Source organism: Pseudopipra pipra, chromosome 1 (assembly GCF_036250125.1).
Source record: "Pseudopipra pipra isolate bDixPip1 chromosome 1, bDixPip1.hap1, whole genome shotgun sequence".
Taxonomy (NCBI): Eukaryota; Metazoa; Chordata; class Aves; order Passeriformes; family Pipridae; genus Pseudopipra; species Pseudopipra pipra.
This window is the reverse complement of record NC_087549.1, coordinates 84,574,815-84,599,026: the sequence shown is the minus strand read 5'-3', so window position 1 is coordinate 84,599,026 and position 24,212 is coordinate 84,574,815. Positions and strand designations below refer to the sequence as shown.

The 24,212-nt window shown below is 43.5% G+C and overlaps 3 protein-coding genes across 5 annotated transcripts; all 3 read right to left on the bottom strand.

Annotated features, from left to right (window-relative positions):
- Positions 1-1,303: 1,303 nt before the first annotated feature.
- LOC135418023 (serpin B6-like) lies at positions 1,304-15,439 on the bottom strand. 2 transcript variants are annotated; one of them, XM_064662842.1, is made up of 8 exons: positions 8,131-8,398; positions 6,914-7,018; positions 6,343-6,520; positions 5,182-5,319; positions 3,992-4,109; positions 3,620-3,762; positions 2,195-2,362; positions 1,304-1,762 (listed from the first exon to the last, which is right to left on the bottom strand). In XM_064662842.1, the coding sequence occupies exons 3-8, from the start codon at positions 6,508-6,510 to the stop codon at positions 1,355-1,357; spliced, it is 1,143 nt and encodes a 380-aa protein (XP_064518912.1). In that variant the 5' UTR covers positions 6,511-6,520; positions 6,914-7,018; positions 8,131-8,398; the 3' UTR covers positions 1,304-1,354. The 2 variants fall into 2 exon arrangements, with proteins under 2 accessions (XP_064518912.1, XP_064518902.1); XM_064662832.1 differs by lacking the exons at positions 6,914-7,018; positions 8,131-8,398 and adding an exon at positions 15,352-15,439.
- LOC135418050 (serpin B6-like) lies at positions 10,000-23,358 on the bottom strand. Of its 2 annotated transcripts, none has more exons than XM_064662898.1 (7): positions 23,276-23,358; positions 14,782-14,958; positions 13,609-13,746; positions 12,421-12,538; positions 12,049-12,191; positions 10,851-11,018; positions 10,000-10,419 (listed from the first exon to the last, which is right to left on the bottom strand). In XM_064662898.1, the coding sequence occupies exons 2-7, from the start codon at positions 14,947-14,949 to the stop codon at positions 10,015-10,017; spliced, it is 1,140 nt and encodes a 379-aa protein (XP_064518968.1). In that variant the 5' UTR covers positions 14,950-14,958; positions 23,276-23,358; the 3' UTR covers positions 10,000-10,014. The 2 variants fall into 2 exon arrangements, with proteins under 2 accessions (XP_064518968.1, XP_064518959.1); XM_064662889.1 differs by lacking the exon at positions 23,276-23,358 and adding an exon at positions 15,352-15,456.
- Positions 16,393-23,380, bottom strand: LOC135418041 (serpin B6-like). The gene is made up of 7 exons (XM_064662877.1): positions 23,276-23,380; positions 22,706-22,883; positions 21,532-21,669; positions 20,345-20,462; positions 19,973-20,115; positions 18,596-18,763; positions 16,393-17,666 (listed from the first exon to the last, which is right to left on the bottom strand). Exons 2-7 carry the CDS (start codon positions 22,871-22,873, stop codon positions 17,262-17,264), a joined length of 1,140 nt encoding a protein of 379 aa, XP_064518947.1. The 5' UTR covers positions 22,874-22,883; positions 23,276-23,380; the 3' UTR covers positions 16,393-17,261.
- Positions 23,381-24,212: the final 832 nt, after the last annotated feature.

Below are 24,212 nucleotides of genomic sequence, written 5' to 3'. Positions count from 1 at the left end.
GCCTTTTTTTTCCCCCATAAGAAAGTAAAAGCATGGAGGGTTTTCTTCGGCTTATCGCGATCTTTGATCTCCAACAGCCCTCGGTCTGGCCACCAGAACACACAATGCCTGTATTGGTTTCGGGTGCACACCACCAGCCCTTTAACTGGAGTGCATGACATGCGTCTTGGTGACAAAACTGTTCGGTGTCACCACCCTGCTCTTGGAATAATGCTTTTACTTTCTTCATCTGAGACAGCTGGGTAACTGTGCACTGAATTAAGGGTAGAGCCGTCTAGCACCTTTTGATGACGACCAGCAAGCCTTGATTTGAAGCTGTGCACAAAAACAAGAGGCAGTATTGCACTCCTGCACAGAAACAACCAATTGCTTCGGGAACCCTTTGCCGGAAAGCCTTGCAAGGCTAACCCCTTCACTTCATGGCAACCTAATTAAGCAGCTCAGGTTTCAAAATCTAAAAAATCTCATGTTTAACAATGAATATGAAACAAGCTACATAGAACCTAGTAATACTATAAAGGAACAACTGGGGTTTTTTAATTCATAAAACTGATTTTTAAATACGCACAATTTATGGTTAAAAAAAGGAACAGACTCCTACAGTGCTTTTATTATTTCGGGAACAGAAAGCTCAAAACACAGCCCTGTGGCAGGAAACTGTTGCAGCTCTGTCGTTGGTATTATACCATTAAAACACATTCTTTGTTAAAGGACTAGAACCAGGAGACAGGTAATAAACCCAGGTGTCCTATGGTGATGAAACAAAGGTTCTCACCCCACAAACACCCCATAAGGACATCTGGGACAAAAACATACTTTCATTCCCATTCCTGCCCAAGTCCTTGTCCAGTTAGTAGACAAAAAAAAAAAACCATCTAGGCAGGGTGCTCAGCAACACCTGGAACAGGCTGCCAAAGACTCCTTTCAGCTCTAGGGAATGGATCAAGGCACTAAATGGATGAGACTGGAAGAAGAAAGGGGAGTGCAGCTAAAAGGGTGCTCCAGCCTTGTCAGAAGCAAAAGTAACTTCTGCTCTCTCACGCGCTGTCAGTGCCCGACTCGGCCTCATGGACACTAAAAGTCAAGTCAAGGACAGGAGAAGCCTTTTCTGAGCAAATGGGATGTTACTTCTGTCAGCAAAAACCTCCACACAGGTCCACAGGGAGAGAGGTGTTTTACATGGCATTTGCTGTGGAGCTCCAAGCAGCTCTGTTATTCTTGCCAAGCCCCAGATCAAGACCACAGAAGAGGGTTCAGGCACAGCTCAAAGAGGCAATTAGTGCAAAAGGAGTCACCCTATTCAAGAGAAATCTTTATTGTGTAATGGCCCCTATCCTGCCAAGACAACTCCTCTTCAGGGAGAGCAAAACCTGCCACAGAACAAAATGCTGGAAGATTTGTTGTGCCGGATGAAGAAGAGGAAGGGATGATCAGCAGTGAAATCCGGAATGATCCTTACACTGGTTGGGAACATCATTACTGCCGCTGTGGCAGCAGCTGCTTCAGTGCCTTCTTCGTTGACTTCCACAAAGGACTTGTGAACCACTTCAGAGAGCACCAGCTCATTGCCAGATGACATTCCCGAGAAGTTTGCCTTCTCCAAGTCAAATGAATCAGTCATTCCCATGCAGATCAGAATGGGTTTCAGATCATAATCTTCCTCCAGCTTAAATCTGGGTAAAGACACTCTCACCTCTGTAGAGTACATCCTTTCAGGATTGATCCAATCTATCAGCTTCTCATATGTAAGTTCTCTTTCCAGCTAAAAAAAAATCCCAAATTTACGTAATTAAAATGAGAAGAAAGTCAGTGTTACATGGCCAAAAGTAGCAACTACCGTGTTTGTTTACATAGTACGTAACATGTTCTGTTGGGGTTTCTTTACATTCTTACATATGAGAAACAAAGGCACAGAACTGCTGACAAAGTCCCAAAGAGACAGATCCCAGTTCTTGTCGCAAACAAAGGTTTGTCCTTATGGTGACAGGATGATGAAAAAGTCTGCTCACAAGGCCCTTCACAGTCAGCGTTAGAAAAACTTCTTAATAAGCTCCTTGCCAGAGCACAAAATAGCCCAAACTTTTATTCCATCTCCACAACAGGACAGATCCTACCCTTTCCTGTCTAGGTGCTGTACCAGACTTCCTTTCCTGGAAGTATATAGGCCGTCCTTGTATTCAGCTCAACAACTTACTCTTTCCAAGCCCGTGGATCCATCCTGGATTGCATCAGGGAGCAGGATGATCATGCTGAGTTCATTACCGACATAGGGCAGCTCAAGGATTTTGGTCTGCAAGTCTCCAATATAGGTCATGTTAAATATATCTGTCTTGAACATCATCTGCACAGGCTTGGTCTCGTTCTAAAAATTTAGAGATGTCAACAGTTAGTGCTGAGCTACTGTGCTGCTCTCAAAATACAGAGCAGGCAGCCAGTTACTCAGGGCTTTTGAGAATTTAACCAAAGAGAACTAATCACACACCATGGAGTACAGCCCCACCGTGGCCTTTTCTAAAGCAAGAGGTAAAACCCATTGATACACAGTAGCACTGCACAATATTCCATCACAAATCCAAAGGCAGATTATTCACCAGCACTACATCCTGTTGCTGTTGCATCTTGAAACCTGGCCCTAGCTTTGCCTTGGTCCAAAGACGAGAAAACAGAATTGTGTCTCTGGATACTCTGCCAGCTTTTTCAACACATTTCAACAGTGAGAGGGCAAGGTCCACAAAACCAAGTCAGTCCAGCACTCTCTGAAGGGCTGCAGTAGGTAGTATGGGGTGAGCAGTAACATTCCCTGTTGAAAAAGTGGTATTAACCATTTCAAACATTCTGGGATATGTTTCACCACTGGGGGAGGGACACTTCCAAGTCAGCCAGGAGGGCTTCTGTTCTGCATAATGCTTCTTTGAAGCAGGTGAGTTAAGGAAGGCATGTTAGCAGGTCTTGTTCCTGACACCGGAGGCCAACACAGAGGTGCAGGGGATCCTGAGGGGCAGCCAGGCCCTGTTCATGACAGCAGCCAAGCCTTCCTCACTAGCCCTGATCTGCTTCTAAAAGCAAGACAGTAAAACACGGAGGTCTTCACAGGAGATTTTTCTCCCATTTCTTTTGGAACAGTTCACTGGTAGAAATGCAGCAAAAAACCACTGATTGAAGAAGACTTAGATATACAAATTTCTGGAGGAGTATAAATACTCTTTTCTGCCTAAAACCTAAAGAAAAAATATTTTTCTGATCAACTCCATTTTTAGGCTGAAATAAGCAAGTTCACTATTTCTGTGAAATTGTTCATGACACTGAAATAACCTGACAACGTTGCTCAGGTGTTCTCTCCTCATCAGTTCTAAGTCCTGTCATTAGGTAACTTTCTCAAACAAAGAAGGGTTAAAGGAAAAAAAGGAGAGAGAGAATGAAAGAAATACTTGTTAAACTTTCTAGTAATTACGTGAAACTTTACAGAAACTCAACAAGACAGCATCCATAGGAAAGGGAGGGGGCATAAAGAAGTTCCTACAGCCTAACCAAGGTCACCGTGCTTGAATGTTTTTTCTTCAGAATGCTATGGGTTCATTTCAGATTAACAGCATATTCCCATCATTTCAGCACATCATACCTTGTTAATATGAAATGGCCTTTCTGCGGTTCCCACTTTGTTGAACTGCTTTTCCCAGTTGCCTTTGAAATAGATGGCATTCACCAACACAAGTCTGGTCAGGGAATCAAGAACGCCCTCCGCCAACAGGTTCTGAATTTTACCTTTATGATACAGACAAACAACATTTAAGAGTTGGACACATATCTAATTATTATCCAGTAGACTATCGACTCTGCAATTAAGACACAAGAGAGAAGAGAATTAGGTACCACACAGAGCAGGAGCTCAACAGTTGGGTTGTTTTAATTCACAACCTTATATCCTGAACTAGCTCCTTACCCAAGCCATGGCCACCAGGAAATACAACAGGGCCCTTTGCAAAACACTCACCTTCAGTCCTTTCCTCCACCCAGCCATTGATTTGTTTTCTGGAATCCTCCCAAGCATTGATGAAGTCAGTCGGTTCCAGTCCAGCGTGGTAGGATTTCTGACTCGACTCTAGAAATGACTAACAGGGACATGCCCAACAGATTTGCAGCAAGAGATTTGACTCTCATTCAGACACGCAGGATTCTTAAACACACCAAGAAAATCTGCCTACTTTCCTCCCCCAGCTTCACATAGAACACTTAAAGTTCTGGCTGACATTTGTAAGATTTATACAAACTATTTGAACTAGAAATTGTCCCCTGTATCGCTTCAGGTCAAATGACTTATTTACTGTGCTACAAACCTCTATGTAACGTCACTGAAAAATGAAGAGGCTGCTGTTTTTGTGGGGTTTTCTTCATGGTTCAGCGAGAGAACATATGATTTTCTAAGCTACTCTCTACATAAATTTAATTGTTACACTTCCCAGACCAATGGAAAACTTTTAGTTCAGTTGAGAAATTAATCTTTAGTAGACAGGATAAATCATCCCTTCTGTCTGACTTAATATAGCTTTATTACACAGAGGCAATGTTTGAGACTAGAGTCCGGGTACTATTTATCTACTAGACAAATGAAACAATAGCACTCTTCATAAAAGAAACACTGGAAATGACACCCAGAGGAAAAAAAATTGAGCCTTACATGTTCTTGCACCTAGGGAAGCATTGAAAGAAACATGTATAACACAGTATCTATTATCCTTATTTAGATCTTCTGATAAGGAAAATCTTAAAAGTCCTCTATTGTTCTCACAATGCTATCTGGATCACTTACCTAGGAGACAAAAACTACAAAATACTGCCCATGTTGAAGAGCAGTAACAATTCTTTTCTTTGGTCATATCTCCACACAATGAAGGAAAAAGAAATACATCAACCATGTGTCCCACAGCCAAAAGTGTCAGTGGATCACAGAACCCTCGAGATGGAGAGGCAGATGGATTTTACCCTACTTTGCAACATTCAGGGTATCTGAGAAGAGATTCTCCACCAAATTCAGATACCAGGCTCTGGCATCATCTACTGCATTGCTAGTCCTCAGCTCAGAAAATTTGGAAAGCAGACACCAAAGCCTGCCTTTGACCTCCAAACCAAACAGGTCAAAAGTACATTCTAGGAAGAAACGCCACACATTTCATGGGTACTTACTGAGAGAAACTCAAACGTCTTTTCCCCATAAAGCCGGTTTGCAGTTCTCAGGATGTATTTGGTGTTTGGATTGTTAATTTCAGAGAGAAGGGATTGATACCCATTGTGAGCATCCTCAGCTTTGTTCAGAGAAAGCACCTGCACAAACACAAACATCCTCAACAGGCCTTCTCGAAACACACCTGCTTCAGCACAATGACTTTGAGGTTTAAAGGACTTCTACGGTAAACACTGTGACTTGAACCCAAAAGATTTTTCATCACACTTCCCATCTGGAGCTTCTCATACAAGGCACATAAGATGCACCCAGCCAGACGTTTCAAAGGAATAACTTAGGGAGCACAAGACTCAGCAATACTAATTTTCCTTCCATCGAGCCAAGCACTGGAGAATCACAGAATGGCTGAGGTGGGAAGGGACCTCAAGAGACCAGGGTACAACAACCTGCCCAAGCAGGGACATCTACAGCCAGCAGCTCAGGACTGTGTCCAGATGGACTTGGAATAACAACAGTATGAAAAAAATAGGATTTTGGAGTCAATTTAATAGATTTACATGGTAGCAAAACAGGATATTATATTCCTCTTCCGCTTTGCAAAAAGGGCAAACATCATAACACAACTGATTGACTGCTCATTTCATGCTGTCATTTGCATATGTTAAACATATGCCAGGCAGTATTTGCAAACTGAGCAAGATTTAAAAAAAAACTAAAAACTAAACCAAGGTGCAGTTACCACTTTGACATGCAGACAGCAGGGATTTCTTTTTTTTATGGATTCATTTTGAAAACATGTGTCATCTGATCTTAAGTGCAAACAAGAAAACAGAAGAAACTATTACACATAGCTAGAGATTTATCCAACCAACAAATAAAACCCCAGATACCTCTCAATTAAATTTGGAAAGCAGATCTGTGTGAAAATAATCAAAAAACCCACCCACAACAAAACCTTGAAACCTTGAAATTTCTACTAAACAAAGATTCCCCTATTACAGCAATGAAAACAGGTTGTCCTTACACAGACACACCCCCTCCCAAAGGAAGATCTCTGCTCTCTCAGACCACGATGACAACCCTAGTTTAGCAGAAGTGCACGTCACAGACTGTAAGACACATTTGTTGATCACATTCAATCCAAGAAGTCTATTGTCACCTACCTTTGTTATCTGGGCTTCGGTGTTACCTTTTGAACCCAGCAAAACCATAGACAAAGCAGAAGAAATACTAAAAGGAGAAAAGAATAGATTCTGACCACTTTTCTTCTCACACAGCTGTCTTAAGAGGTCCAGGGCAAAAGTGGTATTTGCTGCACACAAGCTTGCCATGGTTTCAAACCTGGTAGACAAAACACAGAACAAGAATGGATCGAATTTATTTGAACATAAGAAACCTGTTTCTCTCTTTCACATTTCCCAGCATAAACTGGCCAGCAAATGTCAGCATTCAGCTGGAAAACCATCGCCTGAATGGAAAACCGATTTGGTGGCACAAGTACCTTAAACCCCATACAACTCTCTTGAGTTATTTTAGGGATTTACTGTATATTTTTGTTTTTCAATCCCATACCTACGTAATATTACATCTTTTGAGATGATCAGGCACAACAGGATTCTGTTCAGAACTCACTGAAAGAAAGCTCTCTTGACCTCACAAAGAAAATAATTTGCCTTTATACAAACACCAGACCAAAAAGTTAGACATCAGAATGGCCGAATTACAAACTCTTACCTTCTCTAAGTCTATAGATCTTCAGCTGTACCTTCAGCTTACTCCTACGTGTGCACGCTGTGTTTTAAACAGCGGGGCTGGGAGAAGTCAGCAGAATGACTTGTCCTACAAGATAAAAAAAGGAAAGAAAAAAACCTAATTTCATCATCATGACAGATTACAGCAATTTCCTACTGTAGCATAAAGAAAAAATCAAAGTCCATTTCAGTTCCATTTCATTGCCTACAACACGGAAACACACACAAGAAAATCTTGGTGCCTGTCATCCTCATCTCTGTAGGTAGTTAACTTGAGATTAAACCACACACCTATAAAAAGAGCAATAAATAGTAGAACGCTGAGTTAACCACAGATAAGTATCATGAATCATAAGATAGTAGCTGGTAGTAAATGTCTCCATGTTTTGTTCTTCCCTTAAGGCAGGGCCTACTGTTTATATGTTGCCAAAAAATTCAAAACAAACACCTTATTCATACTACTGATTCATTATCTCAGATAACTAGGTGAAAAGTGCAAGTTTCTGCATACATGGTTTTCCACCCAAGAAAATTTCTTGCTAGGAGCTTCACTATAAGCAGAAGCAATTTTCTCCTGTTTCTCTTCTCCCATAACTGAAAAAAACGCTAACCAAACAAAGAAACAAAGCAAGATTAGATGGAAAGAATCCTCCACTTGTGTCTGAAACATGTAACTTAAGTACTTTATAGCGTAAGTAGGAGACACATAGTGTTCATGTTAGTTAAGGTGAAAACCGGAAGTTTCCTAATATCCCAATACCTGCAGATTGCTAGCAATAAAGTCTTTTGACCTCCAGGTCAAAGCACACAGGAATAGTGACAGCAGCAAGCAGTTATTTCTGCAGGGCTTGCATGTGTAGTGCCAGGTCTGCAAGTTAAAGTTGTTCAGCTTCCCAGGCCCAGCACATCCCACGCATCTCACTCCCACACCTTTCCCCCTCCCTCTTACAGCACAACTGTTGAATTTGCATGCATCCATTAAGACCATTTCAAACTCCTACGCGGAGGCGTTTACGCCACAACGTGGGCATTTCCAGGACAGTCTTCCTACAGCAATTGCAAAATATCATTGTCGGCTCCCTCCGACAGAGGGATAACCGCCCGGCAGCTTTGCAATCCTCTTCTAGCAAAGAAAAACCACCGCCACCTTCCCGCCCCCAAACCAAACCAATACCCGAAAGCGCACTATGATTTACTTACACCAGCCGAGCAAGCCTTTCACCCAAACCAGCCAGCTGACGGCCTCCAGCCCACCCTGCCCGAGAACCGCCCCGATTTTGCGCCAAGACGAAACATTGCCGCATTTCTTCCCGTTACCGCCCCGTTGCCCGAGGACGCCCCGGGGCGGGGGTAGGGGCGGAGACCTGCGGAAGGCTGCGGAGCCCCGGCGCAGCCGAGCTCACTTGCCCGCAGCCCTGCCCGGCCGGCGGGAGCGGCGACAACCGCGGACACACCGCCCGGCTGGGGCGGGGACCCAGGGCCGGGGCAGGGCGGCCACACAGAACCCAGGTGTGCTCTGTCCAGAATCGTTCTCTTCCTACGACAGACTTAAAAAGGTATGTATAAGTTAGGGTTGAAAAAAAGGAACAGAGTCCCACAGCGCTCGTGGTTTTTTTATTATTTCAGGAACAGGAACTCCAAAACACAAACACAGCCCTGTGTCAAGAAAGGTGTTTCAGCTGTGGCTTTGGCATTATACTGTTCAGCTATGATGTTTAAGAAACTATGAATAGGATAAATATATAACGATAGCAAAAACGTTAAAGCTTTGTCATGCCAATATTGCAGAGGCACCCTATGCTCTTTTGTTACCTTCTTTGTTAAAGGACTAGAACCAGGAGACAGGTAAACCCAGGAGTCCTGTGGTGATGAAACAAAGGTTCTCACCCCACAAACACCCCATAAGGACATCTGTGACAAAAACAAACTTTCTTTCCATTCTTGCCTAAGTCATTGTCCAGTTAGTAGAGGAAAAAAAAAAACATGTAGGCAGGGTGTTACGACCCGCCCCAGGAAAAGGGGAGAGGGGGTAACTCAGGTTTTTATCAATAATTCCCTTGGGGTGGATTAAAGTGAAATGACACTAAATAATCGGTGGCTGAAAACATATAATGGCAAGGTTTATTTTAACAATTCTGTATCAACAAGCATGCTAGCAGTTTGGGTGCTGTCATACGACAGTGTGATACAGAGATAACCTTTGGGGGGGAAATAAAATGCATAGGGGAGAGAAAGGCAGGATAAGAGCAAGGGAGAGTAAGGGAAAGAAAAGCTGAGAGTGGACAGATGTATATAGTCACCGCCCACAGGGTCCAGCGACGCTTCCATGTCTGTCAGTTGAAGTGGTGGCCTTGATCTGCTGGGGGTGAAGGAGGGAAGCCCCCATACTCCAAGAAGTTATATCCATGGTTAGTGTCGAGGGCCGTGCCTCGAGCCTCCAACATCTCCTAGGTCTGTGCTGAGTTTTTTTTGTGTCTCGCCTGGTTCCCGCCTTTCAAGATTAGCAGAGGGAGGGAGGGGCCTGACTGCTCATCAGATGTATCATGCAAGTCGAAAGCCTGCAAAAGTCTCTTAGAATGCATAAATCCTTAACCATTTCAGTCTCTGACAGAGGGTGCTCAGCAACACCTGGAACAGGCTGCCAAAAAGACTCCTTTCAGCTCTAGGGAATGGATCAAGGCACTAAATGGATGAGACTGGAAGAAGAAAGGGGAGTGCAGCTAAAAAGGTGCTCCAGCCTTGTCAGAAGCAAAAGTAACTTCTGCTCTCACGCGCTGTCAGTGCCCGACTCGGCCTCATGGACACTAAAAGTCAAGTCAAGGACAGGAGAAGCCTTCACTGAGCAAGTGGGATGTTACTTCTGTCAGCAAGAACCTCCACACAGGTGCACAGGGAGAGAGGTGTTTTACACGGCACTTGCTGTGGAGCACTAAGCAGCTCAGTTATTCTTGCCAAGCCCCAGATCAAGACCACAGAAGAGGGTTCAGGCACAGCTCAAAGAGGCAATTAGTGCAAAAGGAGTCACCTATTCTAGAGAAATCTTTATTGTGTAATGGCCCCTATCCTGCCCCTATCTCTCCCTCTTTAGGGAGAGCAAAACCTGCCACAGAACAAAATGCTGCAGGATTTGTTGTGCCGGATGAAGAAGAGGAAGGGATGATCAGCAGTGAATTTCGGAATGATCATTGCAGAGCAAATGCTGACCAGTTCAGCCATGGTAGCAGCTGCTTCAGTGCCTTCTTCATTGACTTCCACAAAGGACTTGTGAACCACTTCAGAGAGCACCAGATCATTGTCAGATGACATTCCTGAGAAGTCTGCCTTCTCCAAGTCAAATGCATCAGGCATTCCCATGCAGCTCAGAATGGGTTTCAGATCATAATCTTCTTCCAGTTTAAATCTGGGTAAAGACACCATCACCTCTGTAGAGTACATCCTTTCAGGATTGATCCAATCTATCAGCTTCTCATACGTAAGTTCTCTTTCCAGCTAAAAAAAAATCCCAAATTTACGTAATTAATATGAGAAGAAAGTCAATGTTACATGGCCAAAAGTAGCAACTACCGTGTTTGTTTACATAGTACGTAACATGTTCTGTTGGGGTATTTTCACATTCTTACATATGAGAAACAAAGGCACAGAACTGCTGACAAAGTCCCAAACAAACAGATCCCAGTTCTTCTTCAACCAAACGTTTGTCCTTATGGTGACAGGATGATGAAAAAGTCTGCTCACAAGGCCCTTCACAGTCAGCGTTAGAAAAACTTATTATTAAGCTCCTTGCCAGAGCACAAAATAGCCCAAACTTTTATTCCATCTCCACAACAGGACAGATCCTACCCTTTCCTGTCTAGGTGCTGTACCAGACTTCCTTTCCTGGAAGGATACAGGCTCTCTTTGCATTCAGCTCAACAACTTACTCTTTCCAAGCCCGTGGATCCATCCTGGATTGCATCAGGGAGCAGGATGATCATGCTGAGTTCATTACTGACATAGGGCAGCTCAAGGATTTTGGTCTGCAAGTCTCCAATATAGGTCATGTTAAATCTATCTGTCTTGAACATCATCTGCACAGGCTTGGTCTCGTTCTAAAAATATAGAGATGTCAACAATTAGTGCTGAGCTACTGTGCTGCTCTCAAAATACAGAGCAGGCAGCCAGTTATTGAGAGTTTTTGAGAATTTGACCAAAGAGAACTAATCACACACCATGGAGTACAGCCCCACCGTGGCCTTTTCTAAAGCAAGAGGTAAAACCCATTGATACACAGTAGCACTGCACAATATTCCATCACAAATCCAAAGGCAGATTATTCACCAGCACTACATCCTGTTGCTGTTACATCTTGAAACCTGGCCCTAGCTTTGCCTTGGTCCAAAGACGAGAAAACAGAATTGTGTCTCTGGATACTCTGCCAGCTTTTTCAACACATTTCAACAGTGAGAGGGCAAGGTCCACAAAACCAAGTCAGTCCAGCACTCTCTGAAGGGCTGCAGTAGGTAGTATGGGGTGAGCAGTAACATTCCCTGTTGAAAAAGTGGTATTAACCATTTCAAACATTCTGGGATATGTTTTACCACTGGGGGAGGGACAATTCCAAGTCAGCCAGGAGGGTTTCTGTTCTGTATAATGCTTCTTTGAAGCAGGTGAGTTAAGGAAGGCCTGTTAGCAGGTCTTCTTCCTGACACCGGAGGCCAACCCAGAAGTGCAGGGGATCCTGAGGGGCAGCCAGGCCCTGTTCATGACAGTAGCCAAGCCTTCCTAACTAGCCCTGATCTGCTTCTAAAAGCAGGACAGTGTTGCAACACGGAGGTCTTCACAGGAGATTTTTCCCCCATTTCTTTTGGATCACTTCACTGGTAGAAATGCAGCAAAAAAGCATTGACTGAAGAAGATTTACATCCACAAGTTTTTGCACCTGTCTTTGTGTTAAACTTTCTAGTAATTACGGGAAACTTTAAAGAAACTCAACAAAGACAGCATCCATAGGAAAGGGAGGGGGCATAAAGAAGTTCCTACAGCCTAACCAAGGTCACCTTGCTTGAATGCTTTTTCTTCAGAATGCTATGGGTTCATTTCAGATTAACAGCATATTCCCATCATTTCAGCACATCATACCTTGTTAATCTGAAATGGCCTTTTTGCCGTTCTCTCTTTGTTGAACTGCTTTTCCCAGTTGCCTTTGAAATAGATGGCATTCACCAACACAAGTCTGCTCATGGAATCAAGAACCCCCTTCGCCAATAGGTTCTGAATTTTACCTTTATGATACAAACAAACAACATTTAAGAGTTGGACACATATCTAATTATTATCCAGTAGACTTTCGACTCTGCAATTAAGACACAAGAGAGAAGAGAATTATGTACCACACAGAGCAGGAGCTCAACAGTTGGGTTGTTTTAATTCACAACCTTATATCCTGAAATAGCTCTTTACCCAAGCCATGGCCACCAGGAAATACAACAGGGCTCTTGGCAAAGCACTCACCTTCAGTCCTTTCCTCTACCCAGCCATTGATTCGTTTTCTGGAATCCTCCCAAGCATTGATGAAGTCAGTCGGTTCCAGTCCAGCGTGGTAGGATTTCTGACTCGACTCTAGAAATGACTAACAGGGACATGCCCAACAGATTTGCAGCAAGAGATTTGACTCTCATTCAGACACGCAGGATTCTTAAACACACCAAGAAAATCTGCCTACTTTCCTCCCCCAGCTTCACATAGAACACTTAAAGTTCTGGCTGACATTTATAAGATTTATACCAACTATTTGAACTAGGAATTGACCCCTGTATCGCTTCAGGTCAAATGGCTTATTTACTGTACAACAAACCTCTATGTAACGTCACTGAAAAATGAAGAGGCTGCTGTTTTTGTGGGGTTTTCTTCATGGTTCAGCGAGAGAACATATGATTTTCTAAGCTACTCTCTACATAAATTTAATTGTTACACTTCCCAGACCAATGGAAAACTTTTAGTTCAGTTGAGAAATTAATCTTTAGTAGACAGGATAAATCATCCCTTCTGTCTGACTTAATATAGCTTTATTACACAGAGGCAATGTTTGAGACTAGAGTCCGGGTACTTTTTATCTACTAGACAACTGAAACAATAGCACTCTTCATAAAAGAAACACTGGAAATGACACCCAGGGGAAAAACAATAGAGCCTTACATGTTCTTGCACCTAGGGAAGCATTGAAAGAAACATGTGTAACACAGTATCTATTATCCTTATTTAGATCTTCTGATAAGGAAAATCTTAAAAGTCCTCTATTGTTCTCACAATGCTATCTGGATCACTTACCTAGGAGACAAAAACTACAAAATACTGCCCATGCTGAAGAGCAGTAACAATTCTTTTCTTTGGTCATATCTCCACACAATGAAGGTAAAAGAAATACATCAAACGTGTCCCACAGCCAACAGTGTTAGTGGATCACAGAACCCTCGAGATGTAGAGACTGATGGATTTTACCCTACTTTGCAACATTCAGGGTATCTGAAAGGAGATTCTCCACCAAATTCAGATACCAGGCTCTGGCATCATCTACTGCATTGCTAGTCCTCAGCTCAGAAAATTTGGAAAGCAGAGCCCAAAGCCTGCCTTTGACCTCCAAACCAAACAGGTCAAAAGTACATTCTAGGAAGAAACGCCACACATTTCATGGGTACTTACTGAGAGAAACTCAAACGTCTTTTCCCCATAAAGCCGGTTTGCAGTTCTCAGGATGTATTTGGTGTTTGGATTGTTAATTTCAGAGAGAAGGGATTGATACCCATTGTGAGCATCCTCAGCTTTGTTCAGAGAAAGCACCTGCACAAACACAAACATCCTCAACAGGCCTTCTCGAAACACACCTGCTTCAGCACAATGACTTTGAGGTTTAAAGGACTTCTACGGTAAACACTGTGACTTGAACCCAAAAGATTTTTCATCACACCTCCCATCTGCAGCTTCTCATAAAAGGCACATAAGATGCACCCAGCCAGACGTTGTCAAAGGAATAAATTAGGGAGCCCAAGACTCAGCAATACCGATTTTCCTTCCATCAAGCCAAGCACTGGAGGATCACAGAATGGCTGAGGTGGGAAGGGACCTCAAGAAACTGGGGAACAACAACCTGCCCAAGCAGGGACATCTACAGCCAGCAGCTCAGGACTGTGTCCAGATGGACTTGGAATAACAACAGTACGAAAAAAATAGGATTTTGGAGTCAATTTAATAGATTTAAATGGCAGCAAAACAGGATATTATATTCCTCTTCCGCTTTGCAAAAAGGGCAAACATCATAACACAAATGATTGACTGCTCATTTCATGCTGTCATTTGCATATGTTAAACATATGCCAAGCAGTATTTGAAAACTGAGCAAGATTTATAAAAAAACCCAAAAACTAAACCAAGGTGCAGTTACCACTTTGACATGCAGACAGCACGGATTTCTTTTTTTTATGGATTCATTTTGAAAACATGTGTCATCTGATCTTAAGTGCAAACAAGAAAACAGAAGAAACTATTACACATAGCTAGAGATTTATCCAACCAACAAATAAAACCCCAGATACCTCTGAATCAAATTTGGAAAGGAGATCTGTCTGTGTGAAAAAAATCAAAAAAACCTCACCCACAACAAAACCTTGAAACCTTGAAATTTCTACTAAACAAAGCTGCCCCTATAAAAGCAATGAAAACAGGTTGTCCTTACACACACACACACACCCCCTCCCAAAGGAAGATCTCTGCTCTCTCAGACCACGATGACAACCCTAGTTTAGCAGAAGTGCACGTCACAGACTGTAAGACACATTTGTTGATCACATTCAATCCAAGAAGTCTATTGTCACCTACCTTTGTTATCTGGGCTTCGGTGTTACCTTTTGAACCCAGCAAAACCATAGACAAAGCAGAAGAAATACTAAAAGGGGAAAAGAATAGATTCTGACCACTTTTCTTCTCACACAGCTGTCTTAAGAGGTCCAGGGCAAAAGTGGTATTTGCTGCACACAGGCTTGCCATGGTTTCAACCTGGCAGATAAAACACAGAACAAGAATGGATCGAATTTATTGGATCACAAAAAAACTGGTTCTCTCTTTCACATTTCCCACCATAAACTGGCCAGCAAATGTCAGCATTCGGCTGGAAAACTATCGCCTGAATGGAAAACTGATTTGGTGGCACAAGTACCTTAAACCCCATACAACTCTCTTAAGTTATTTTAAGGATTTACTGTCTGCTTTTGTATTTCAATCCCATACCTACGTAATATTACATCTTTTGAGATGATCAGGCACAACAGGATTTTGTTCAGAACTCACTGAAAGAAAGCTCTCTTGACCTCACAAAGAAAATAATTTGCCTTTATACAAACACCAGACCAAAAAGTCAGATATCAGAATGGCCAAATTACAAACTCTTACCTTCTCTAAGTCTACAGATCTTCAGCTGTACCTTCAGCTTACTCCTACGTGTGCACGCTGTGTTTTAAACAGCTGGGCTGGGAGAAGTCAGCAGAATGACTTGTCCTACAAGAAACAAAAACATTGTCACTGGAACATCCTCTTACAAAAACAAGCAAAAAACCCCCCCAAGTCACATTGAAATACCGTATTTTTTCCCCACATAAACTACATATCCCAATCCTACTTATCCGACTCACTTAATGGCATTATTTAAAAGAATTCCTTGCCTTCTAACTTGAAATTGGAAGCATGTGTATTGGCACGTCTGCAGGTTAAAGTTGTTCAGCTTCCCACGCCCAGCACACCCCACACATCTCACTCCCACACCTTTCCCCCTCCTTCTTGTGCTGTAGCACAACTGTCCAATTTGGCTGCATCCTTTCAGACCGTTTCAAACTCCTACGTGGAGGCGTTTGCACCACAACGTGGGCATTTCCAGGACAGCCTTCCTACAGCAATTGCAAAATATCGTTGTCGGCTCCCTCCGACAGAGGGATAACCCCCCGGCAGCTTTGCAAGCTTCTTCTACCAAAGAAAAACCACCGCCACCTTCCCGCCCCCAAACCAAACCAATACCCGAAAGCGCACTATGATTTACTTACACCAGCCGAGCAAGCCTTTCACCCAAACCAGCCAGCTGACGGCCTCCAGCCCACCCTGCCCGAGAACAGCCCCGATTTTGCGCCAAGACGAAACATTGCCGCATTTCTTCCCGTTACCGCCCCGTTGCCCGAGGACGCCCCGGGGCGGGGGTAGGGGCGGAGACCTGCGGAAGGCTGCGGAGCCCCGGCGCAGCCGAGCTCACTTGCCCGCAGCCCTGCCCGGCCGGCGGGAGCGGCGACAACCGCGGACACACCGCCCGGCTGGGGCGGGGACCCAGGGGCGGGGCAGGGCAGCCACACAGAACCCAGGTGTGCTCTGTCCAGAATCGTTCTCTTCCTACGACAGACTTAAAAAGGTATGTATAAGTTAGGGTTGAAAAAAAGGAACAGAGTCCCACAGCGCTCCTGGTTTTTTTATTATTTCAGGAACAGGAACTCCAAAACACAAACACAGCCCTGCGTTAAGAAAGGTGTTTCAGCTGTGGCTTTGGCATTATACTGTTCAGCTATGATGTTTAAGAAACTATGAATAGGATAAATATATAACGATAGCAAAAACGTTAAAGCTTTGTCATGGAAATATTGCAGAGGCACCATATGCTCTTTTGTTACATTCTTTGTTAAAGGACTAGAACCAGGAGACAGGTAAACCCAGGAGTCCTGTGGTGATGAAACAAAGGTTCTCACCCCACAAACACCCCATAAGGACATCTGGGACAAAAACATACCTTCATTCCCATTCCTGCCCAAGTCCTTGTCCAGTTAGTAGACAAAAAAAAAAAAATCATCGAGGCAGGGTGCTCAGCAACACCTGGAACAGGCTGCCAAAGACTCCTTTCAGCTCTAGGGAATGGATCAAGGCACTAAATGGATGAGACTGGAAGAAGAAAGGGGAGTGCAGCTAAAAAGGTGCTCCAGCCTTGTCAGAAGCAAAAGTAACTTCTGCTCTCTCACGTGCTGTCAGTGCCCGACTCGGCCTCATGGACACTAAAAGTCAAGTCAAGGACAGGAGAAGCCTTCGCTGAGCAAGTGGGATGTTACTTCTGTCAGCAAGAACCTCCACACAGGTGCACAGGGAGAGAGGTGTTTACACAGCGCTTCCTGTCGATTTCTAAGCAGCTCAGTTATTCTTGCCAAGCTCCAGATCAGGACCACAGAAGAGGGTTCAGGCACAGCTCAAAGAGGCAATTAGTGCAAAAGCAGTCACCCTACTCTAGAGAAATCTTTATTGTGTAATGGCCCCTATCCTGCCAAGACATCTCCTCTTTAGGGAGAGCAAAACCTGCCACAGAACAAAATGCTGGAAGATTTGTTGTGCCGGATGAAGAAGAGGAAGGGATGATCAGCAGTGAAATCCGGAACGATTTCAAGGAACTTCAACATTATTTTTGCCGCTGTGGCAGCAGCTGCTTCAGTGCCTTCTTCGTTGACTTCCACAAAGGACTTGTGAACCACTTCAGAGAGCACCAGCTCACTGCCAGATGACATTCCTGAGAAGTCTGCCTTCCCCAAGTCAAATGCATCAGGCATTCCCATGCAGCTCAGAATGGGTTTCAGATCATAATCTTCTTCCAGTTTAAATCTGGGTAAAGACACCCTCACCTCTGTAGAGTCCATCATTTCAGGATTGATCCAATCTATCAGCTTCTCATATGTAAGTTCTCTTTCCAGCTAAAGAAAAACCCCACATTTATTTAGTTACAGTGAGAAGTGAGTCAGTGTGACACAAGCAAAAGAAGTGATTACTGGGTTTGTTTGCCTAGCACAGAACATGTACCTTTTTTACAGTGGTTTAGAGTGTCTCAAGCCAAAAGTGCAAGTTATACTTCTTACTACAGACTACGGCCCCAGCCAAGATCATTCCCATATGCTTTTTTTGGTAGGGACAATAGGGATTAATGCCTTCCATGTAATCTTTACTTTTACAGAACATGTTAGGATTGTTGGGGTTTTTTACATTTTTATATATGGGAAGCAATGGCACAGGAACTGCTGGCCAAGTCCCAAAGCAACTGAACTCAGATCTTCTGCCTCTTAACCAATGGTTCCTCCTTCAGGTCGACAGGGAAGGAAAAAGTCTGCTCATAAGGCCCTTCATCATCAATGACAGAAAACCTTATTAATAAACTTGTCCAGATCACAAAATACTCCAAACTTGTATCCCATCTCCAACAGAAGAGATCCTACCCTCTCCTGTGAGCCTATTGCCAGGTGCTGTGCCATAGACCATCTGCCAGCTACTCAGAATAGAAGATCTACAGGAGAAGCTGCAGGACTTCCTAAGACACCACCCAAATTCTCCCTCTGCACTTATGATGCTCACCATACCACACCTTCACCATAACCACAGCTGACCTCTGCTCCTGAGGAGGGACAGATCTTCTTCCAGAGCCTCTGCCTAAGGAGGCAGCACCCAGCTTGAGCAGCAGTGACACCAGGTGGGCTACTCACTTTGGGGGCAGGGAACTGTTGGACATTTCAGCTGGCATTGAGCATCAGTGACAGAATAGCTCTGGAACCAAACTGAGGTCTATGTGCTATACCAGACTTTCTTCCCGGGAAGGATACAGGCTGTCCTTGCATTCAGCTCAACAACTTACTCTTTCCAAGCCCGTAGATCCATCCTGGATTGCATCAGGGAGCAGGATGATCATGCTGAGTTCATTACCAACATAGGGCAGCTCAAGGATTTTGGTCTGCAAGTCTCCAATATAGGTCATGTTAAATCTATCCTTCTTGAACATCATCTGCACAGGCTTGGTCTCATTCTAAAAGTTAAGAGATGTCATCAGTTAGTGCTGAGCTACTGTGCTGCTCTCAAAATACAGAGCAGGCAGCCAGTTATTGAGAGTTTTTGAGAATTTGACCAAAGAGAACTAATCACACACCACAGAGCACAGACACAGCACTGTCTTCTGTACATCACTAAGATTCACTGAGATTTAATTCTTAATTACGAAGTTAGAAATCTCGGTGAAGATTCCTCTAAGGAAATATGGTAAATATGTGTCCTTGCCCTTTTCCTCCCTGAAGAACTAGTGACAAGCCCTGAACAGAGCCGCTAAGAAGCAGGGGCTCTGTTCCTCACTCTAAATGAATAAAAGTAATTTCAATATATGGGCTTTCATTTTTAGTCCATGTGGTTCCAAGTATTACAAAAAAGAAGAATTAAAATACTTTAAAATTATACTAAAAATACCAAGGAAGTGAGAGCATTATTTTGAATTCTTACAGGTCATAAGCATAGTAAGGAGGGCAGAGATTTTCATTTTCTGCTCTCTCATTCCATTTCCACATGGACCAACAGCTACTATTGCTTCAATCATTATTTTCCTCCTTTTCAGTCTCATTGTTGCAGTAGGTAGTATAGGGTGAGCAGTAACATTCCCTGTTGAAAAAGTGGTATTAACCATTTCAAACATTCTGGGATATGTTTCACCACTGGGGGAGGGACACTCCCAAGTCAGCCAGGAGGGCTTCTGTTTTGCATAATGCTTCTTTGAAGCAGGTGAGTTAAGGAAGGTATGTTAGCAGGTCTTGTTCCTGACACCGGAGGCCAACCCAGAGGTGCAGGGGATCCTGAGGGGCAGCCATGGCCTGTTCATGACAGTAGCCAAGCCTTCCTCACTAGCCCTGATCTGCTTGTAAAAGCAAGACAGTAAAACATGGAGGTCTTCACAGGAGATTTTTCCCCCATTTCTTTTGGATCACTTCACTGGTAGAAATGCAGCAAAAAAGCATTGACTGAAGAAGACTTACATCCACAAGTTTTTGCACCTGTCTTTGTGTTCAACTTTCTAGTAATTACGTGAATCTTTACAGAAACTCAACAAAGACAGCATTCATAGGAAAGGGAGGGGGCATATGGAAGTTCATATAGCCTAACCAAGGTCACCTTGCTTGAATGCTTTTTCTTCAGAATGCTATGGGTTCATTTCAGATTCACAGCATATTCCCATCATTTCAGCACATCATACCTTGTTAATCTGAAATGGCCTTTCTTCCGTACTCTCTTTGTTGAACTGCTTTTCCCAGTTGCCTTTGAAATAGATGGCATTCACCAACACAAGTCTGGTCAGGGAATCAAGAACCCCCTCCGCCAACAGGTTCTGAATTTTACCTTTATGATACAGATAAACAACATTTAAGAGTTGGACACATATCTAATTATTATCCAGTAGACTATCGACTCTGCAATTAAGACATAATACAGAAGAGAATTATGTACCACACAGAGCAGGAGCTCAACAGTTGGGTTGTTTTAATTCACAACCTCATATCCTGAACTAGCTCTTTACCCAAGCCATGGCCACCAGGAAATACAACAGGGCCCTTTGCAAAGCACTCACCTTCAGTCCTTTCCTCCACCCAGCCATTGATTTGTTTTCTGGAATCCTCCCAAGCGTTCATGAAGTCAGTCGGTTCCAGTCCAGCGTGGTAGGATTTCTGACTCGACTCTAGAAATGACTAACAGGGACATGCCCAACAGATTTGCAGCAAGAGATTTGTCTCTTATTCAGACATGCAGGATTCTTAAACACACCAGGAAAATCTGCCTACTTTCTTCCCCCAGCTTCACATAGAACACTTAAAGTTCTGACTGACATTTATAAGGTTTATACAAACTATTTGAACTAGGAATTGTCCCATGTATGGTTTCAGCAACGGCTTATTTACTGTGCTACAAACCTCTATGTAACTTCACTGACAAATGAAGTGGTTGCTGTTTTCGTGGGGTTTTCTTCATGGTTCAGCGAGAGAACATATGATTTTCTAAGCTACTCTCTACATAAATTTAATTGTTACACTTCCCAGACCAATGGAAAACTTTTAGTTCAGTTGAGAAATTAATCTTTAGTAGACAGGATAAATCATCCCTTCTGTCTGACTTAATATAGCTTTATTACACAGAGGCAATGTTTGAGACTAGAGTCCGGGTACTTTTTATCTACTAGACAACTGAAACAATAGCACTCTTCATAAAAGAAACACTGGAAATGACACCCAGAGGAAAAAAAATAGAGCCTTACATGTTCTTGCACCTAGGGAAGCATTGAAAGAAACATGTATAACACAGTATCTATTATCCTTATTTAGATCTTCTGATAAGGAAAATCTTAAAAGTCCTCTATTGTTCTCACAATGCTATCTGGATCACTTACCTAGGAGACAAAAACTACAAAATACTGCCCATGCTGAAGAGCAGTAACAATTCTTTTCTTTGGTCATATTTCCACACAATGAAGGAAAAAGAAATACATCAACCATGTGTCCCACAGCCAACAGTGTTAGTGGATCACAGAACCCTAGAGATGTAGAGACTGATGGATTTTACCCTACTTTGCAACATTCAGGGTATCTGAAAGGAGATTCTCCACCAAATTCAGATACCAGGCTCTGGCATCATCTACTGCATTGCTAGTCCTCAGCTCAGAAAATTTGGAAAGCAGAGCCCAAAGCCTGCCTTTGACCTCCAAACCAAACAGGTCAAAAGTACATTCTACTAAGAAATGCCACACATTTCATGGTTACTTACTGAGAGAAACTCAAACGTCTTTTCCCCATAAAGCCGGTTTGCAGTTCTCAGGATGTATTTGGTGTTTGGATTGTTAATTTCAGAGAGAAGGGATTGATACCCATTGTGAGCATCCTCAGCTTTGTTCAGAGAAAGCACCTGCACAAACACAAACATCCTCAACAGGCCTTCTTGAAACACACCTGCTTCAGCACAATGACTTTGAGGTTTAAAGGACTTCTACGGTAAACACTGTGACTTGAACCCAAAAGATTTTTCATCCCACCTCCCATCTGGAGCTTCTCATACAAGGCACATAAGATGCACCCAGCCAGACGTTGTCAAAGGAATAAATTAGGGAGCACAAGACTCAGCAATACTGATTTTCCTTCCATCAAGCCAAGCACTGGAGGATCACAGAATGCCTGAGGTGGGAAGGGACCTCAAGAGACCGGGGTACAACAACCTGCCCAAGCAGGGACATCTACAGCCAGCAGCTCAGGACTGTGTCCAGATGGACTTGGAATAACAACAGTATGAAAAAAATAGGATTTTGGAGTCAATTTAATAGATTTACATGGTAGCAAAACAGGATATTATATTCCTCTTCCGCTTTGCAAAAAGGGCAGACATCATAACACAAATGATTGACTGCTCATTTCATGCTGTCATTTGCATATGATAAACACATGCCAAGCAGTATTTGCAAACTGAGCCAGATTTAAAAAAAACCCAAAAGCTAAACCAAGGTGCAGTTACCACTTTGACATGCAGACAGCATGGATTTCTCTTTTTATGTGCCTGGATTCATTTTGAAAACATGTGTCATCTGATCTTAAGTGCAAACAAGAAAACAGAAGAAACTATTACACATTGCTAGTTGGTTTCTCCAACCAACAAATAAAACCCCAGATACCTCTGAATCAAATTTGGAAAGGAGATCTGTCTGTGTGAAAATAATCAAAAAACCCACCCACAACAAAACCTTGAAACCTTGAAATTTCTACTAAACAAAGATTCCCCTATAAAAGCAATGAAAACAGGTTGTCCTTACACACACACACACCCCCTCCCAAAGGAAGATCTCTGCTCTCTCAGACCACGATGACAACCCTAGTTTAGCAGAAGTGCACGTCACAGACTGTAAGACACATTTGTTGATCACATTCAATCCAAGAAGTCTATTGTCACCTACCTTTGTTATCTGGGCTTCGGTGTTACCTTTTGAACCCAGCAAAATCATAGACAAAGCAGAAGAAATACTGAAAGGGGAAAAGAATAGATTCTGACCACTTTTCTTCTCACACAGCCTTCTTAAGAGGTCCAGGGCAAAAGTGGTATTTGCTGCACACAGGCTTGCCATGTTTTCAAACCTGGTAGGTAAAACACAGAACAAGAATGGATCAAATTTATTTGAACACAAAAAACCCTGTTTCTCTCTTTCACATTTCCCAGCATAAACTGGCCAGCAAATGTCAGCATTAGGCTAGAAAACTATCCCCTGAATGGAAAACTGATTTGGTGGCACAAGCACCTTAAACCCCATACAACTCTCTGGAGTTATTTTAGGGATTTACTGTCTGCTTTTGTTTTTCAATCCCATACCTACGTAACATTACATCTTTTGAGATGATCAGGCACAACAGGATTATTTTCAGAACTCACTGAAAGAAAGCTCTCTTATCTCACAAAGAAAATAATTTGCCTTTATACAAACACCAGACCAAAAAGTTAGACATCAGAATGGCCAATTACAAACTCTTACCTTCTCTAAGTCTATAGATCTTCAGCTGTACCTTCAGCTTACTCCTACGTGTGCACGCTGTGTTTTAAACAGCTGGGCTGGGAGAAGTCAGCAGAATGACTTGTCCTACAAGAAACAAAAACATTGTCACTGGAACATCCTCTTACAAAAACAAGCAAAAAACTCCCCCAAGTCACATTGAAATACCGTATTTTTTCCCCACATAAACTACATATCCCAATCCTACTTATCAGACTCACTTAATGGCATTATTTAAAAGAATTCCTTGCCTTCTAACTTGAAATTGGAAGCAAGTGTAGTGCCAGGACTGCAGGTTAAAGTTGTTCAGCTTCCCAGGACCAGCACACCCCACACATCTCACTCCCACACCTTTACCCCTGCTTCTTACAGCACAACTGTCCAATTTGGCTGCATCCTTTCAGACCGTTGCAAACTCCTACGTGGAGGCGTTTGCACCAGAACTTGGGGATTTCCAGGACAGCCTTCCTACAGCAATTGCAAAATATCACTGCCGGCTCCCTCCGACAGAGGGATAACCCCCCGGCAGCTTTGCAATCTTCTTCTACCAAAGAAAAACCACCGCCACCTTCCCGCCCCCAAACCAAACCAATACCCGAAAGCGCACTTTGATTTACTTACACCAGCCGAGCAAGCCTTTCACCCAAACCAGCCAGCTGACGGCCTCCAGCCCACCCTGCCCGAGAACAGCCCCGATTTTGCGCCAAGACTAAACATTGCCGCTTTTCTTCCCGTTACCGCCCCGTTGCCCGAGGACGCCCCGGGGCGGGGGTAGGGGCGGAGACCTGCGGAAGGCTGCGGAGCCCCGGCGCAGCCGAGCTCACTTGCCCGCAGCCCTGCCCGGCCGGCGGGAGCGGCGACAACCGCGGACACACCGCCCGGCTGGGGCGGGGACCCAGGGCCGGGGCAGGGCAGCCAC

Excerpts from the sequence above, each read along its gene's own strand:
- LOC135418023 (XM_064662832.1), bottom strand. The coding sequence starts at position 6,510 with ATGGCAAGCTTGTGTGCAGCAAATACCACTTTTGCCCTGGACCTCTTA. Across the intron at positions 5,320-6,342 it reads CCGAAGCCCAGATAACAAAG|GTGCTTTCTCTGAACAAAGC; the intron begins GTAGGTGACAAT and ends GTGTTTGTGCAG. Across the intron at positions 2,363-3,619 it reads GGCCATTTCATATTAACAAG|AACGAGACCAAGCCTGTGCA; the intron begins GTATGATGTGCT and ends CTAAATTTTTAG.
- LOC135418050 (XM_064662898.1), bottom strand. The coding sequence starts at position 14,949 with ATGGCAAGCCTGTGTGCAGCAAATACCACTTTTGCCCTGGACCTCTTA. Across the intron at positions 12,539-13,608 it reads AGACGTTTGAGTTTCTCTCA|TCATTTCTAGAGTCGAGTCA; the intron begins GTAAGTACCCAT and ends TGTCCCTGTTAG. Across the intron at positions 12,192-12,420 it reads GGTAGAGGAAAGGACTGAAG|GTAAAATTCAGAACCTATTG; the intron begins GTGAGTGCTTTG and ends TGTATCATAAAG.
- LOC135418041 (XM_064662877.1), bottom strand. The coding sequence starts at position 22,873 with ATGGCAAGCCTGTGTGCAGCAAATACCACTTTTGCCCTGGACCTCTTA. Across the intron at positions 20,463-21,531 it reads AGACGTTTGAGTTTCTCTCA|TCATTTCTAGAGTCGAGTCA; the intron begins GTAAGTAACCAT and ends TGTCCCTGTTAG. Across the intron at positions 17,667-18,595 it reads GATCTACGGGCTTGGAAAGA|CTGGAAAGAGAACTTACATA; the intron begins GTAAGTTGTTGA and ends GTTTTTCTTTAG.